Source organism: Trichomycterus rosablanca, chromosome 5, assembly GCF_030014385.1.
Source record: "Trichomycterus rosablanca isolate fTriRos1 chromosome 5, fTriRos1.hap1, whole genome shotgun sequence".
Taxonomy (NCBI): domain Eukaryota; kingdom Metazoa; phylum Chordata; class Actinopteri; order Siluriformes; family Trichomycteridae; genus Trichomycterus; species Trichomycterus rosablanca.
Genome location: NC_085992.1, coordinates 24,335,588 through 24,348,212, shown reverse-complemented (window position 1 = coordinate 24,348,212; position 12,625 = coordinate 24,335,588). Strand labels below are relative to the sequence as shown.

Here is a 12,625-nt window from a genome sequence, read left to right as displayed (position 1 = left end):
CATTGCACAGATGCAAAGCCATGTGGAATGGTGTGGTACACGGGAGTGTCTCTGTTGCCACAAAGTTGGAAGCATATAAAATATATTTAAATAATTGTTTTATATACATGTTTACATGCACCCTAATTACTAACCCACCTCTTAATTATTAGAAGCTGTGTTACCATACTTAAAAAATATCACCGGTTAAAAATACTCAATTTACAATTTAAGTTAAATAACAGTTAAGTAAATGTGAAAGCAAATGTAGTATGATTCTACTGACTTCTGCTTTAACCATTCACAGCACCCGTGCAACTTCAAAGTTACTGCCATAGTGCAAATGTTGCATGCATGGAATGTGTGGCAACCATTATGTATCCAGAGAACTAGTAAACACTTTCTTATTAGCAAGGTTTCTGCAGCCTGGGGTAAGGTTTTCATTTGGGTTGGGCTATAAATCTGTAATGATTCCGGTAAAAGGTTTTTGTCTGTATTTGTTTCTCCATTATTACAACACTTGCCATTTCCTAAGCTTTGGAATAATGTGGGCACATTTGTGTCAGTCAGTGATAAATGTAGCTATGGTCTCCTTTGCAGGGCCCGACACTATCTGCCCAACATGTTATTGAGGTCTGCAAGCGAGTTGTGCTGGAGCAGATGTCTACCTTTGCCAACTCTGTGAAACGGACATGTGCTGCCGTGTGTCCACTCTATGGCGAGGTGCCAATGGGTGCCCCTGGTCCCCCAGGAAAAAAAGGACCACATGGACCACCTGTGAGTTACCCATTTTTGAATGGCATTAAATCAAGGATAGTAAAACACTCTAGGATAATATTAATCATGTCTGGAGACAGCAAGCTTTAGATGTGGTTTCATTCAGACATTACACAGTCATAAGTTATGCCTTTTAGCTCCATTAAATGCCAAAAGACTTCTGTTCCATGGTAAACTCAAGCAGAACATGCTCCATACATCAGGGCCAAGTTACATACATGTGCAGTTCTCATAAGAACATGCTGCACTTCCTGGCAACAGGCTACAATGTGGAATTTAAACATTCAAAATTTCCAAGCCTCCTTAAAAGCAAGGAGGTAGTTAGAGACAGAGGCACTTGGTCTGAATTAATAATCACTAGAGAGAAACCTTCTTCTTCACATAAGTATAAACGCTTTTCCCTTGGAATCTTAAACACGTTCTCTTAGGTAGCCTAAAGGCTGATAAGTTTATCATTCTTTAAATGAAGACATCAAAAGTAGACAGTGATTAAAACTGACTCTGCAGGGTAATGAAAGCCTGCAGCACAGGATTATGCTTTTATTACTTCTGTCTTTTTAAGACCTGAAGAAAGAACTTTATCTTTTACTACGAACAAGATGATACAATCATGATACAAAATGTAACATTCTACTATAACACTTAAATAAGTAGGGCAACACCCAAACAAAATGTAAATATAAAAAGGTAAAATATACAATGTAACCTTTTAACTTTACACAGTATTTTTTTTAGCAATATAATTAAGTGTAACTTATTTTATTCATGTTACCTCAAAAACAAAAATGTACATTTTGATTAATTATAGTATTTAATTTTTGTAATATATACTTTACAATTTGTAATAATATAACAACTAATTGACATTTTTTTTAAATCAAACAAGCAGAATCTCACAATCACATCTATACTGGCTGTTTTGCTTCTAAACAACTAAACAAAACTCAAAACGTGAAATATTTGATTGTGCTTTGTTTTCACTGCAAAACAAAAGAAACACAAAACATCATTGCTGCTTACCTTGGCTTTTGTTCTTAAAAATTAGAAATTTATTCGTGTTGTTTTGTTGTTTTATTAGAAATGTAACTCACCATTTTGTAAAAGTATAAATCCAAAGATACCCAACTTTCTTTGTCCAGTTATGCTATATGACCAAGAGTATTTGGACATCTGACCATGAGCTTGTTGGACATTCAATTTCAAAAACAAATGTTTTGATTGAGACTGTGATAAACAGCTCTAGACTATTCCATTTAAAAGCTAAAACTCTAATTCATTAAGAAAGCTGTCATCCAATTCTGTAGATGCTGTTATTTTCTAAAACTTCCAAAGGCTTTCTATAAAATTAAACTATACATTTACTATTACAAATAGCTTTAAAAACTGGGTATGTCAAAAACGCACAAAAAAGACACCCAGGTGGCGCAGCGGGATATTCTGATAGCACACCAGCGCCGAGATTCTGAACTCCTTGGTTCAAAACTCGGCGTTGTCACTTGTCGGCTTGGCGCCATCTGGCGGGCATAATTGGCAGTGCCTGCAGCAGATACTAATTGTTCATCGTATCTGCAGGATGGGGACCGGACTATGTGGGTGGGAATGCATGGGCGAGAGGAGGAGGGCTGTGCACGTGTCGGAAGAGGCGTGTACAGCGACGTGCTCTCCTCGGATGCAATCGGGTGTTCCTCAGCAGTGGAAAACAAATTGAGTGTGCTAAATCGGGAGGAAAATGGAAAGAAAATGCATAAAAAAACACACACACAGACACACACACACACACACACACAAGACTTAAACAGATGACTATGAAAAATAATACAAATATAACAGGTCTTTTCAAGGTGTTGTTTAGCACAGAAAATTTACCTGGAAAGTTTTGGAGAAATGGTATGTCATAGTAACAATGTACAGTAAAAGGGTTAAAACCTCTTCCACTTTTCACTGTTGTGAGGTCTTTTTTTGGCAAATACCCTTTGCACAGTATTTTAAATTTGCTCTTAGTCTCATATGATAACGTAAACAAACTAAATGATTTTTGTATGACTTTTGTCTGATGGGACTTAGGGAAATCCTGGAACTGATGGTGTTGATGGAGAAGTGGGGCAACAAGGATTCTATGGAGAGCCTGGTGATCTAGGAAAACAAGGAAAACGAGGTAATGAATTATTTCTTTTGTGTAATTAATTCATGAATTAATTATCTTATTTATTTTTAAGCCAGCTAAGAATACATGTAATATCAAGTGTGCTAGCCCACCAACAGTCAGAGTCTTAGTGGTGTTACCAGCACACAACAGTGTCTGGTGTCAGGGGGGAAAAACTGAATAGGAAATCACCTGCTTGCCACTGCAACAGTGACTCCAATTGTCTGATCAAGTCATAAGTGACATAAGTGATGATGAAATACAAGCTTGTGTTAAAGCGTCATATGCGTTAAAAAGCTCTGTGTAAGAATCTGTGTTGGGTAGCTTTAGTGCTGGTGGACGGATGTGCTAGCCTTCTGGGCCACTGTGGGTGTTTGTGCATCATGCAGGGTAGGAAGAGCAGTGAGGAAACAGAGATGAATTAGGAGAAAACAGGCAATGGATGAGCCAAAAAGAAGAATGAGTAACTGTAATATGGATAGCCAGCTGTGACATTCCTATTCCAATAACATGAAAAAAAATTATGAAAGAATAAATACAGTTAACCCTCTATGGTACGCATTATGATACCAATGAGGAAAAAAATATTTGTGATGTTTTTCCTTCTTAAAATTGGTCACTATAACAATATCAAAAAAACATTTGAATTATTTTTAAATGTATTTAGTTATTAAAAGTTTGTTGCCTCAAGGCAACATCGTACCATAATGGACCAATTGAAATATTTTATATTTTCATGCAGAAACAATAAATAGATTTATTGAAAACATCAATTTCTTTTACCAAACACTTGAACAAACATATTTATCTAGTTTTCAATGTATTACACATTTTGTATTTAATAAAACGTCACATTTCACATCCATCTGTTGCTCTCAGGCAACATTGTACCATCATGGAACACAAATATAACCAAATCATCATATCATCAAATTATCATTTTTTCATGGTAAAACATTAAAAACCACAATAACCTCATCCTAATATACACTTTATACAAGAATGCACATACACACACAAGGACCTGCATGTACATACACAACATCTCCTGTATCACTAACGGCCCTCACTGCTTATGAAAGTTGAGGAAGCAATTCCTCTCAATAGAAAAACACAGGTAAGTAGCACATTTTGAGCACTGCACTTTTACAATGCCTGAACAACCTGGGTTTTTGCATCATCTTCATCCTCATCTCTATCCTCATCTCCATTCTCACTCTCACTCTCTCCCTGCCGGATTGTCACTATGACCTCATCTTCCTCATCACTATATAACATCTCATCCTCACTCTCAACAACTGGAAGTACCACCTGTTCTTTATACCCTTTTTAAGTGCCATAGAAAACTTGCGGATTCATCTTCTGTATTAAATCATAATAACTGTAAATGTAGTATTTGAATTACATATTTTTATAAATGCATTACAAAATCTTATTCATGGCACATACAGTGTATCACAAAAGTGAGTACACCCCTCACATTTCTGCAGATATTTAAGTATATCTTTTCATGGGACAACACTGACAAAATGACACTTTGACACAATGAAAAGTAGTCTGTGTGCAGCTTATATAACAGTGTAAATTTATTCTTTCCTCAAAATAACTCAATATACAGCCATTAATGTCTAAACCACCGGCAACAAAAGTGAGTACACCCCTAAGAGACTACACCCCTATATGTCCAAATTGAGCACTGCTTGTCATTTTTCCTCCAAAATGTCATGTGATTTGTTAGTGTTACTAGGTCTCAGGTGTGCATAGGGAGCAGGTGTGTTCAATTTAGTAGTACAGCTCTCACACTCTCTCATACTGGTCACTGAAAGTTCCAACATGGCACCTCATGGCAAAGAACTCTCTGAGGATCTTAAAAGACGAATTGTTGCGCTACATGAAGATGGCCAAGGCTACAAGAAGATTGCCAACACCCTGAAACTGAGCTGCAGCACAGTGGCCAAGATCATCCAGCGTTTTAAAAGAGCAGGGTCCACTCAGAACAGACCTCGCGTTGGTCGTCCAAAGAAGCTGAGTGCACGTGCTCAGCGTCACATCCAACTGCTGTCTTTGAAAGATAGGCGCAGGAGTGCTGTCAGCATTGCTGCAGAGATTGAAAAGGTGGGGGGTCAGCCTGTCAGTGCTCGGACCATACGCCGCACACTACATCAAATTGGTCTGCATGGCTGTCACCCCAGAAGGAAGCCTCTTCTGAAGTCTCTACACAAGAAAGCCCGCAAACAGTTTGCTGAAGACATGTCAACAAAGGACATGGATTACTGGAACCATGTCCTATGGTCTGATGAGACCAAGATTAATTTGTTTGGTTCAGATGGTCTCAAGCATGTGTGGCGGCAATCAGGTGAGGATTACAAAGATAAGTGTGTCATGCCTACAGTCAAGCATGGTGGTGGGAATGCCATGGTCTGGGGCTGCATGAGTGCAGCAGGTGTTGGGGAGTTACATTTCATTGACGGACACATGAACTCCAATATGTACTGTGAAATACTGAAGCAGAGCATGATCCCCTCCCTCCGGAAACTGGGTCGCAGGGCAGTGTTCCAGCATGATAATGACCCCAAACACACCTCTAAGACGACCACTGCTTTATTGAAGAGGCTGAGGGTAAAGGTGATGGACTGGCCAAGCATGTCTCCAGACCTAAACCCAATAGAACATCTTTGGGGCATCCTCAAGCGGAAGGTGAAGGAGCGCAAAGTCTCGAATATCCGCCAGCTCCGTGATGTCGTCATGGAGGAGTGGAAAAGCATTCCAGTGGCAACCTGTGAAGCTCTGGTAAACTCCATGCCCAGGAGAGTTAAGGCAGTTCTGGGAAATAATGGTGGCCACACAAAATATTGACACTTCAGGAACTTTCACTAAGGGGTGTACTCACTTTTGTTGCCGGTGGTTTAGACATTAATGGCTGTATATTGAGTTATTTTGAGGGAAGAATAAATGTACACTGTTATATAAGCTGCACACAGACTACTTTTCATTGTGTAAAAGTGTCATTTTGTCAGTGTTGTCCCATTAAAAGATATACTTAAATATCTGCAGAAATGTGAGGGGTGTACTCACTTTTGTGATACACTGTACATGTAAACAGTTCTGGACCTGGTATGGCCTTATGCAATTATGGTATTCTATTATGGTACAATGTTGCCTCGAGGCAACATGCAGTTTTTTGTAATTTCCTATGATATATTTGATGGTATGTCATGTAATGTTTTTGAAAATACTTCTTTACTTACCAGTGAAGGTGAATCAGATTTTTTGTTGGTGATTATCTGGATTAAAATGTGTGAAAAATGCACTTTTTATTAGAGAGAATACAGGGCTGTCTGTCATGGTCACATGTGCTGAAAGATGAAGCAAAATTGACTCCTGTGGGTCATGCGACCACTTTTTTGCATTTTCATTGGTTAGTCTTTCAGTTCCCCTCCCCTGAGATAGCAATGATCAATTAAATGGGTGTCTACTTTTATTTAAAAAAGCTACAATAGGCTATGTTGCCTGGAGGCAACACGGTACCATAGAGGGTTAAAATGCATGTGGACAAAGGAACATTATCAGACAGATTTACCATACACTGACTAGGCATAACATTATGACCACTGACAGGTGAAGTGAATTACACTGATTATCTTTTCATCACGACACCTGTTAGTGAGTGGGATATATTAGGCAGCAAGTGAACATTTTATCCTTAAAATTGATGTGTTAGAAGCAGGAAAAATGGGCAAGCGTAAGGATTTGAGCGAGTTTGACAAGGGCCGAATTGTGATGGCTAGACGACTGGGTCAGAGCATCTCCAAAACTGCAGCTCTTGTGGGGTGTTCCCAGTCTGCAGTGGTCAATATCTATCAAAAGTGGTCCAAGAAAAGAACAGTGGTAAACATCACATGGATGGTCGGGGGTGTGTGTCGCTCACCTGGGAAACACATGGCACCATGATGCACTATGGGAGGAAGGCAAGCCAAGAGGAGGCAGTGTGACTCTTTGGGCAATGTTCTGCTGGGAAACCTTGGGTCCTGCCATCTATGTGGATGTTACTTTGACACGTACCACCTACCTAAGCATTCTTGCAGACCATGTACACCCTTTCATGGAAATGGTATTCCCTGATGGCTGTGGCCTCTTTCAGCAGGATAATGCGCCCTGCCACAAAGCAAAAATGGTTCAGGAATGGTTTGAGGAACACAACAACGAGTTTGAGGTGTTGACTTGGCCTCCAAATTCCCCAGATCTTGATTCAACTGAGTATCTGTGGGATGTGCTGGACAAACAAGTCCGATCCATGGAGGCCCCACCTCGCAACTTACAGGAGTTAAAGGATCTGCTGCGAACATCTTGGTGCCAGATACAACAGCACACCTTTAGGAGTCCATGACAACGGGTCAGGGCTGTTTTGGCAGCAAAAGGGGGACCAACACAATATTAGAAGGTGGTCATATTGTTATGCCACTTGTTTTATAGAGAATGAATGTATGTGGGTAAATTGTACAAAGATTCTAGCAATCAGTGTTTACAGTAGGCCTGGGGTAGTGGATGCACCCGTATAACAAAAGAAACACTGCAGAACAGTGTAACAATGAAAACCTTATTCACCTCTGCATTTTTCTTATTACATGTAATGCTTGTTGCCGCTGTTCCTATCATAAATTTAGGAAGCCATCTGTACTCATTTGTGCAATTTTCCAAAAATATTGTACAGGCTGCAGCCTAGTAAATTAATTATTTACAAGGCATTTTGACATTCGTTTAGCAGTGACCTCAGTGGCACATATGGCAGTTATTCAGAATGAACATGTTTTAGTGTAGCAGCTCTTCTCTAAGGGCATTCCACATATCCATCCAAAGATTACAGTCTGGTTTTATATGATACTTTTTGCTTTGCAGGTGATTCAGGAGAGAATGGAGACAAGGGTCCTAAAGGGTATGGATTACCTGGTCATACTGGAGACCAGGGACAAAAGGGTAAGCTAATCTCATACTGTAAATTAGTAATACATTTGTAAATATCAGTTTAGGCTTATTATAAACCTTGTTAAAGATAATATGAGTCCAAAATATGAGGCATTTAATAGGATTGGATGCTGTATTTTAGTTTGCATGAAAAGCTGTTGGTTGTTTAGTTTTTACATAATGGTGAGATTCTGCTGTTGCATTTAAAGTGATGTTCAGTACATAAATAATAACAAAATAAACCAACATTTTGATAAAGAAGGTTGCTTTAAGAAAGAAGCAGTAATTTTATTTGCCTAGTAAATAGAATGAGAAATAAAACAAAAGTACAAAAGTTGCAGCACAATTTTTATATATATATATACACACCACACACAAACCGATCAGCCATAACATTAGAACCACCTCCTTGTTTCCACACTCACTGTCCATTTTATCAACTCCACTTGTCATATAGAAGCTCTACATACCTTTTTAACCTGCTTTCACCCAGTTCTTCAATGGTCAGGACCACCACATAGTACGTATTACTTAGGTGGTGGATAATTCTCAGTACTGCAGTGACACTGACATGGTGGTGGTGTGTTAGTGTGTGTTGTGCTGGTATGAGTGGATCAGACACAGCAGCACTGCTGGAGTTTTTAAATACCATGTCCACTCACTGTCCACTCTATTAGACACTCCTACTTAGTTGGTCCACCTTGTAGATGTAAAGTCAGAGACGATCGCTCATCTATTGCTGCTGTTTGAGTTGCTCATCTTCTAGACCTTCATCAGTGGTCACAGGACGCTGCCCACAGGGCGCTGTTGGCTGGATATATTTGGTTGGTGGACTATTCTCAGTCAAGCAGTGACAGCGAGGTGTTTAAAAACTCTAGCAGCATTGCTGTGTCTTATCCACTCATAACAGCACAACACACAATAACACACCACCACCATGTCAGTGTCACTGCAGTGCTGAGAATGATCCACCACCCAAATAATACCTACTCTGTAGTGGTCCTGGGAGAGTCCTGACCTTTGAAGAGCAGCATGAATGGGGGCTAACAAAGTATACAGAAAAACAGATGGACTACAGTCAGTAATTGTAGAACTACAAAGTGCTTCCATATGGTAAATGGAGCTGATAAAATGGACAGTGAGTGTAGAAACAAGGAGATGGTTTTAATGTTATGACTGATTGGTGTATATATATATATATATATACAGTGGGGGAAATAAGTATTTGATCCCCTGCTGATTTTGTAAGTTTACCCCCTTACAAAGACTTGAACAGTCTATAATTTTTATGGAAGGTTTATTTTAACAGAGAGAGACAGAATATCAACAAAAAATCCAGAAAAAAAACATGAAATAAAAGTTATAAATTAATTTGTATTTAATTAAGGGAAATAAGTATTTGATCCCCTACCAACCAGCAAGAATTCTGACCCCCACAGACCGGTTATGTGCCCATGAGGCACACAAATTAGTCCTGTCCCTGTATAAAAGACTCCTGTCACAGAATCAGTTTCTTCCGTTCAAATCTCTCGACCACCATGGGCAAGACCAAAGAGCTATCAAAGGACGTCAAGGACAAGATTGTAGACCTGCACAAGGCTGGAATGGGCTACAAGACCATCAGCAAGAAGCTTGGTGAGAAAGAGACCACTGTTGGTGCGATAATTCAAAAATGGAAGAAATACAAGATCACAGTCAATCACCCTCGCTCTGGAGCTCCATGCAAGATCTCACCTGGTGGGGTAAGAATGATTCTGAGAAAGGTGAGGTCAGCCCAGAATTACACAGGAGGAGCTTGTCAATGATCTCAAGGGAGCTGGGAGCACAGTCACCAAGAAAACCATTAGTAACACACTTCACCGTAATGGATTGAGATCCTGCAGTGCCCGCAAAGTCCCTTTGCTCAAGAAGGCTCATGTACAGGCCCGTCTGAAGTTTGCCAATGAACACCTGAATGATTCAGAGAAAGCTTGGGAGAATGTGATATGGTCAGATGAGACCAAAATTGAGCTCTTTGGCATCAACTCCACTCGCCGTGTTTGGAGGCAAAGAAATGCCCGGTGGGGATGGTGTTCTTGGGGTCATATCCAGCATTTCTCTGCTCCCAGCTCCCTTGAGATCATTGACAAGCTCCTCACGTGTAATTCTGGACTGACCTCACCTTTCTCAGAATCATTCTTACCCCACCAGGTGAGATCTTGCATGGAGCTCCAGAGTGAGGGTGATTGACTGATTAACTTACAAAATCAGCAGGGGATCAAATACTTATTTCCCCCACTGTATATGTGTGTATACACAGTATATAGCAAGAATTATCTTCTAAATAGAAACGAGAATATGTTACCAGGGGTATTCACAGTTTTGCACACAATGGACCGTCAGATATTAACTATAAATACATATATATGTTTGAGTCATGTTCTTAACTACCATTAATGTTGCTACAAACTAATAAATCATGCATTTCTGTTAACTTACTAATAAGACAAGTTCTCAGCACAAAGTCTTTTTACTTACAGGTCAGCGTGGACGACCTGGCAGAGCATATGATGGGCGTCCAGGTCAGATGGGTGAGAGAGGCCATATTGGCAGGCCTGGTTTAAGAGGCCATCCTGGACTACATGGTGTTCCTGGGGTTTGCCTTACTTCAGGGTGTGCTTTGGTCAATAGAACTGCCAATGGAGTCCTTCCACAGGAATCCCAGCGACCACAGAGGTTAAGGACACGACCATGATGCAAGTCAGCAAACTAAAAGAAAAGAAATAAAAAAAACAAGACATACTGGTCACTTTTATAATTTTATGCTTGAAAGAAAAAAAATAAAAATTACATTTGTATAGTAAATAAATAACTGATGTAAATAGAAACATAAACCCACTGTACAAAAAAAAGACTGTAAGACTCAGAGCAAAATAATCATAAAAATAAAGAGATATTCTTTTGAAAACAATAACTTTGAAGCTTTTGAAGCAGTCATTTATGCGGTGACCTTTGAATTATCAGGCATCACTGCATTAAAAACTGACATGATTCTGTAATGAATATAATCAAAGGGGTCTGGAATACTTGTCGCTTAACATACACTGGTTAGCCATAACATTAAAACCACCTTGTTTTTACACTCACTGTCCATTTTATCAGCTCCACTATATAGAAGCACTTTAAAGTTCTACAATTACTGACTGTAGTCCATCTGTTTCTCTGCATGCTTTTTTAGCCTGCTTTCACCCTGTTCTATAATGGACCCCCTATCAGGACCCCCACAGGACCCTCACAGAGCAAGTATTATTTAGGTGGTGGATCATTCTCAGCACTGCAGTGACAATGACATGGTGGTGGTGTGTTGTGCTGGTATGAGTGGATCAGACACAGCAGTGCTGCTGGAGTTTTTAAATACTGTGTCCACTCACTGTCCACTCTATTAGACACTCCTACCTAGTTGGTCCACCATGTAGATGTAAAGTCAGAGACAGATTCTCAGTCCAGCAGTGACAGTGAGGTGTTTAAAAACTCAATCAGTGCTGCTGTGTCTGATCCACTCATACCAGCACAACACACACTAACACACCACCACCATGTCATTGTCACTGCAGTGCTGAGAATGACCCACCACCCAAATAATACCTACTCTGTGGTGGTCCTGGGAGAGTCCTGACCATTGAAGAACAGCATGAAAGGGGGCTAACAAAGCGTGCAGAGAAACAGATGGACTACAGTCATTAATTGTAGAACTACAAAGTGATTCTATATGGTAAGTGAGGCTGATAAAATGGACAGTGAGTGTAAAAACAAGGAGGTGGTTTTAATGTTATGGCTGATCGATGTAGTTTGTCACTGGATCTACAAATGCAAGTTAAGACTGTGGTTAAGAAAGTGGAAGCTATAAATAATCAACATCCAGAAATGCTGCTGACTTCTTGGGCTTGTCTTAAATGGTCTAATGTTAAATGGAAATGGTATGATGAGTTCACATTTCAAATTGTTTTGAAAATAAAATATGTCATTTTTTCTGGCTACAGAGAATATGGAGCATCTATATAGTTAAATACAAGGTTCAAAAGGAAGTGTCTATCATAGGCAGAGAACCCACTGCAACCCTGACCAGGATAAAATGGAGGTAAAACATGAAAATAAAATCAATTTCTTTAAGCAAATGCTTAATGTTGATAATGGAATCCTTTATTTACCAAGTCCAGATGCACAAAGTACACAGAAAACATTTCTTTTGGAGAGCAGCATGGTGGTGCAGCAGGTGGTATGCAAAACAGCCCTGTGGTCTTGTGCTCAAACCACACTGTGGTCACTGTCTGTGAGAAGTTTCTGCCAACAGTTTACTCCCAGCTTCCAGAAATTTACAGAGGGTTGACTGGCAGCTCCTAAATTCTTCTAGGTCTAATAGTGTGTGAATGGGTAAGTGTGTGTTACCCTGCAATGGACTATCCAGGGTGTATTCCTGCCTTGAGACAATTGCGTTATGATGGCACTAGACCAACTCCAACTCTAAAGCAGTTTAATCTCTTAATAAATGAAAAATATATAAATAAATGACCATTTCTTTAGGTTTTTACTTTATTTTTAATGTATTCACAGCTGTTATTGACCAGGATGGCAGTGAATATGGGCTATATTTTAGAAACATGATTTAAGGCAAAACACCCAGTGGACATGGGAACATTGTAATCACTTAATCATCGACTTACACACACACACTCACATAGGCTTTCAGTCAATCCCACCTAGTGGCAAGTTATAGTAAAAAAATCA

The 12,625-nt window shown here is 39.6% G+C and overlaps 1 protein-coding gene across 1 annotated transcript in view; it reads left to right on the top strand.

Annotated features, from left to right (window-relative positions):
- zmp:0000000760 (collagen alpha-1(IX) chain) overlaps window positions 1-10,629 on the top strand; it is a 34,842-nt gene extending 24,213 nt beyond the window's left edge. The window contains exons 23-26 of the mRNA XM_062996349.1: window positions 580-756; window positions 2,821-2,911; window positions 7,796-7,873; window positions 10,381-10,629. Of these exons, the coding sequence (XP_062852419.1) occupies window positions 580-756; window positions 2,821-2,911; window positions 7,796-7,873; window positions 10,381-10,595 (561 nt within the window). The 3' untranslated portion in view covers window positions 10,596-10,629. The remainder of the gene's footprint in view (window positions 1-579; window positions 757-2,820; window positions 2,912-7,795; window positions 7,874-10,380) is intronic.
- The last annotated feature ends 1,996 nt before the right edge of the window (window positions 10,630-12,625 follow it).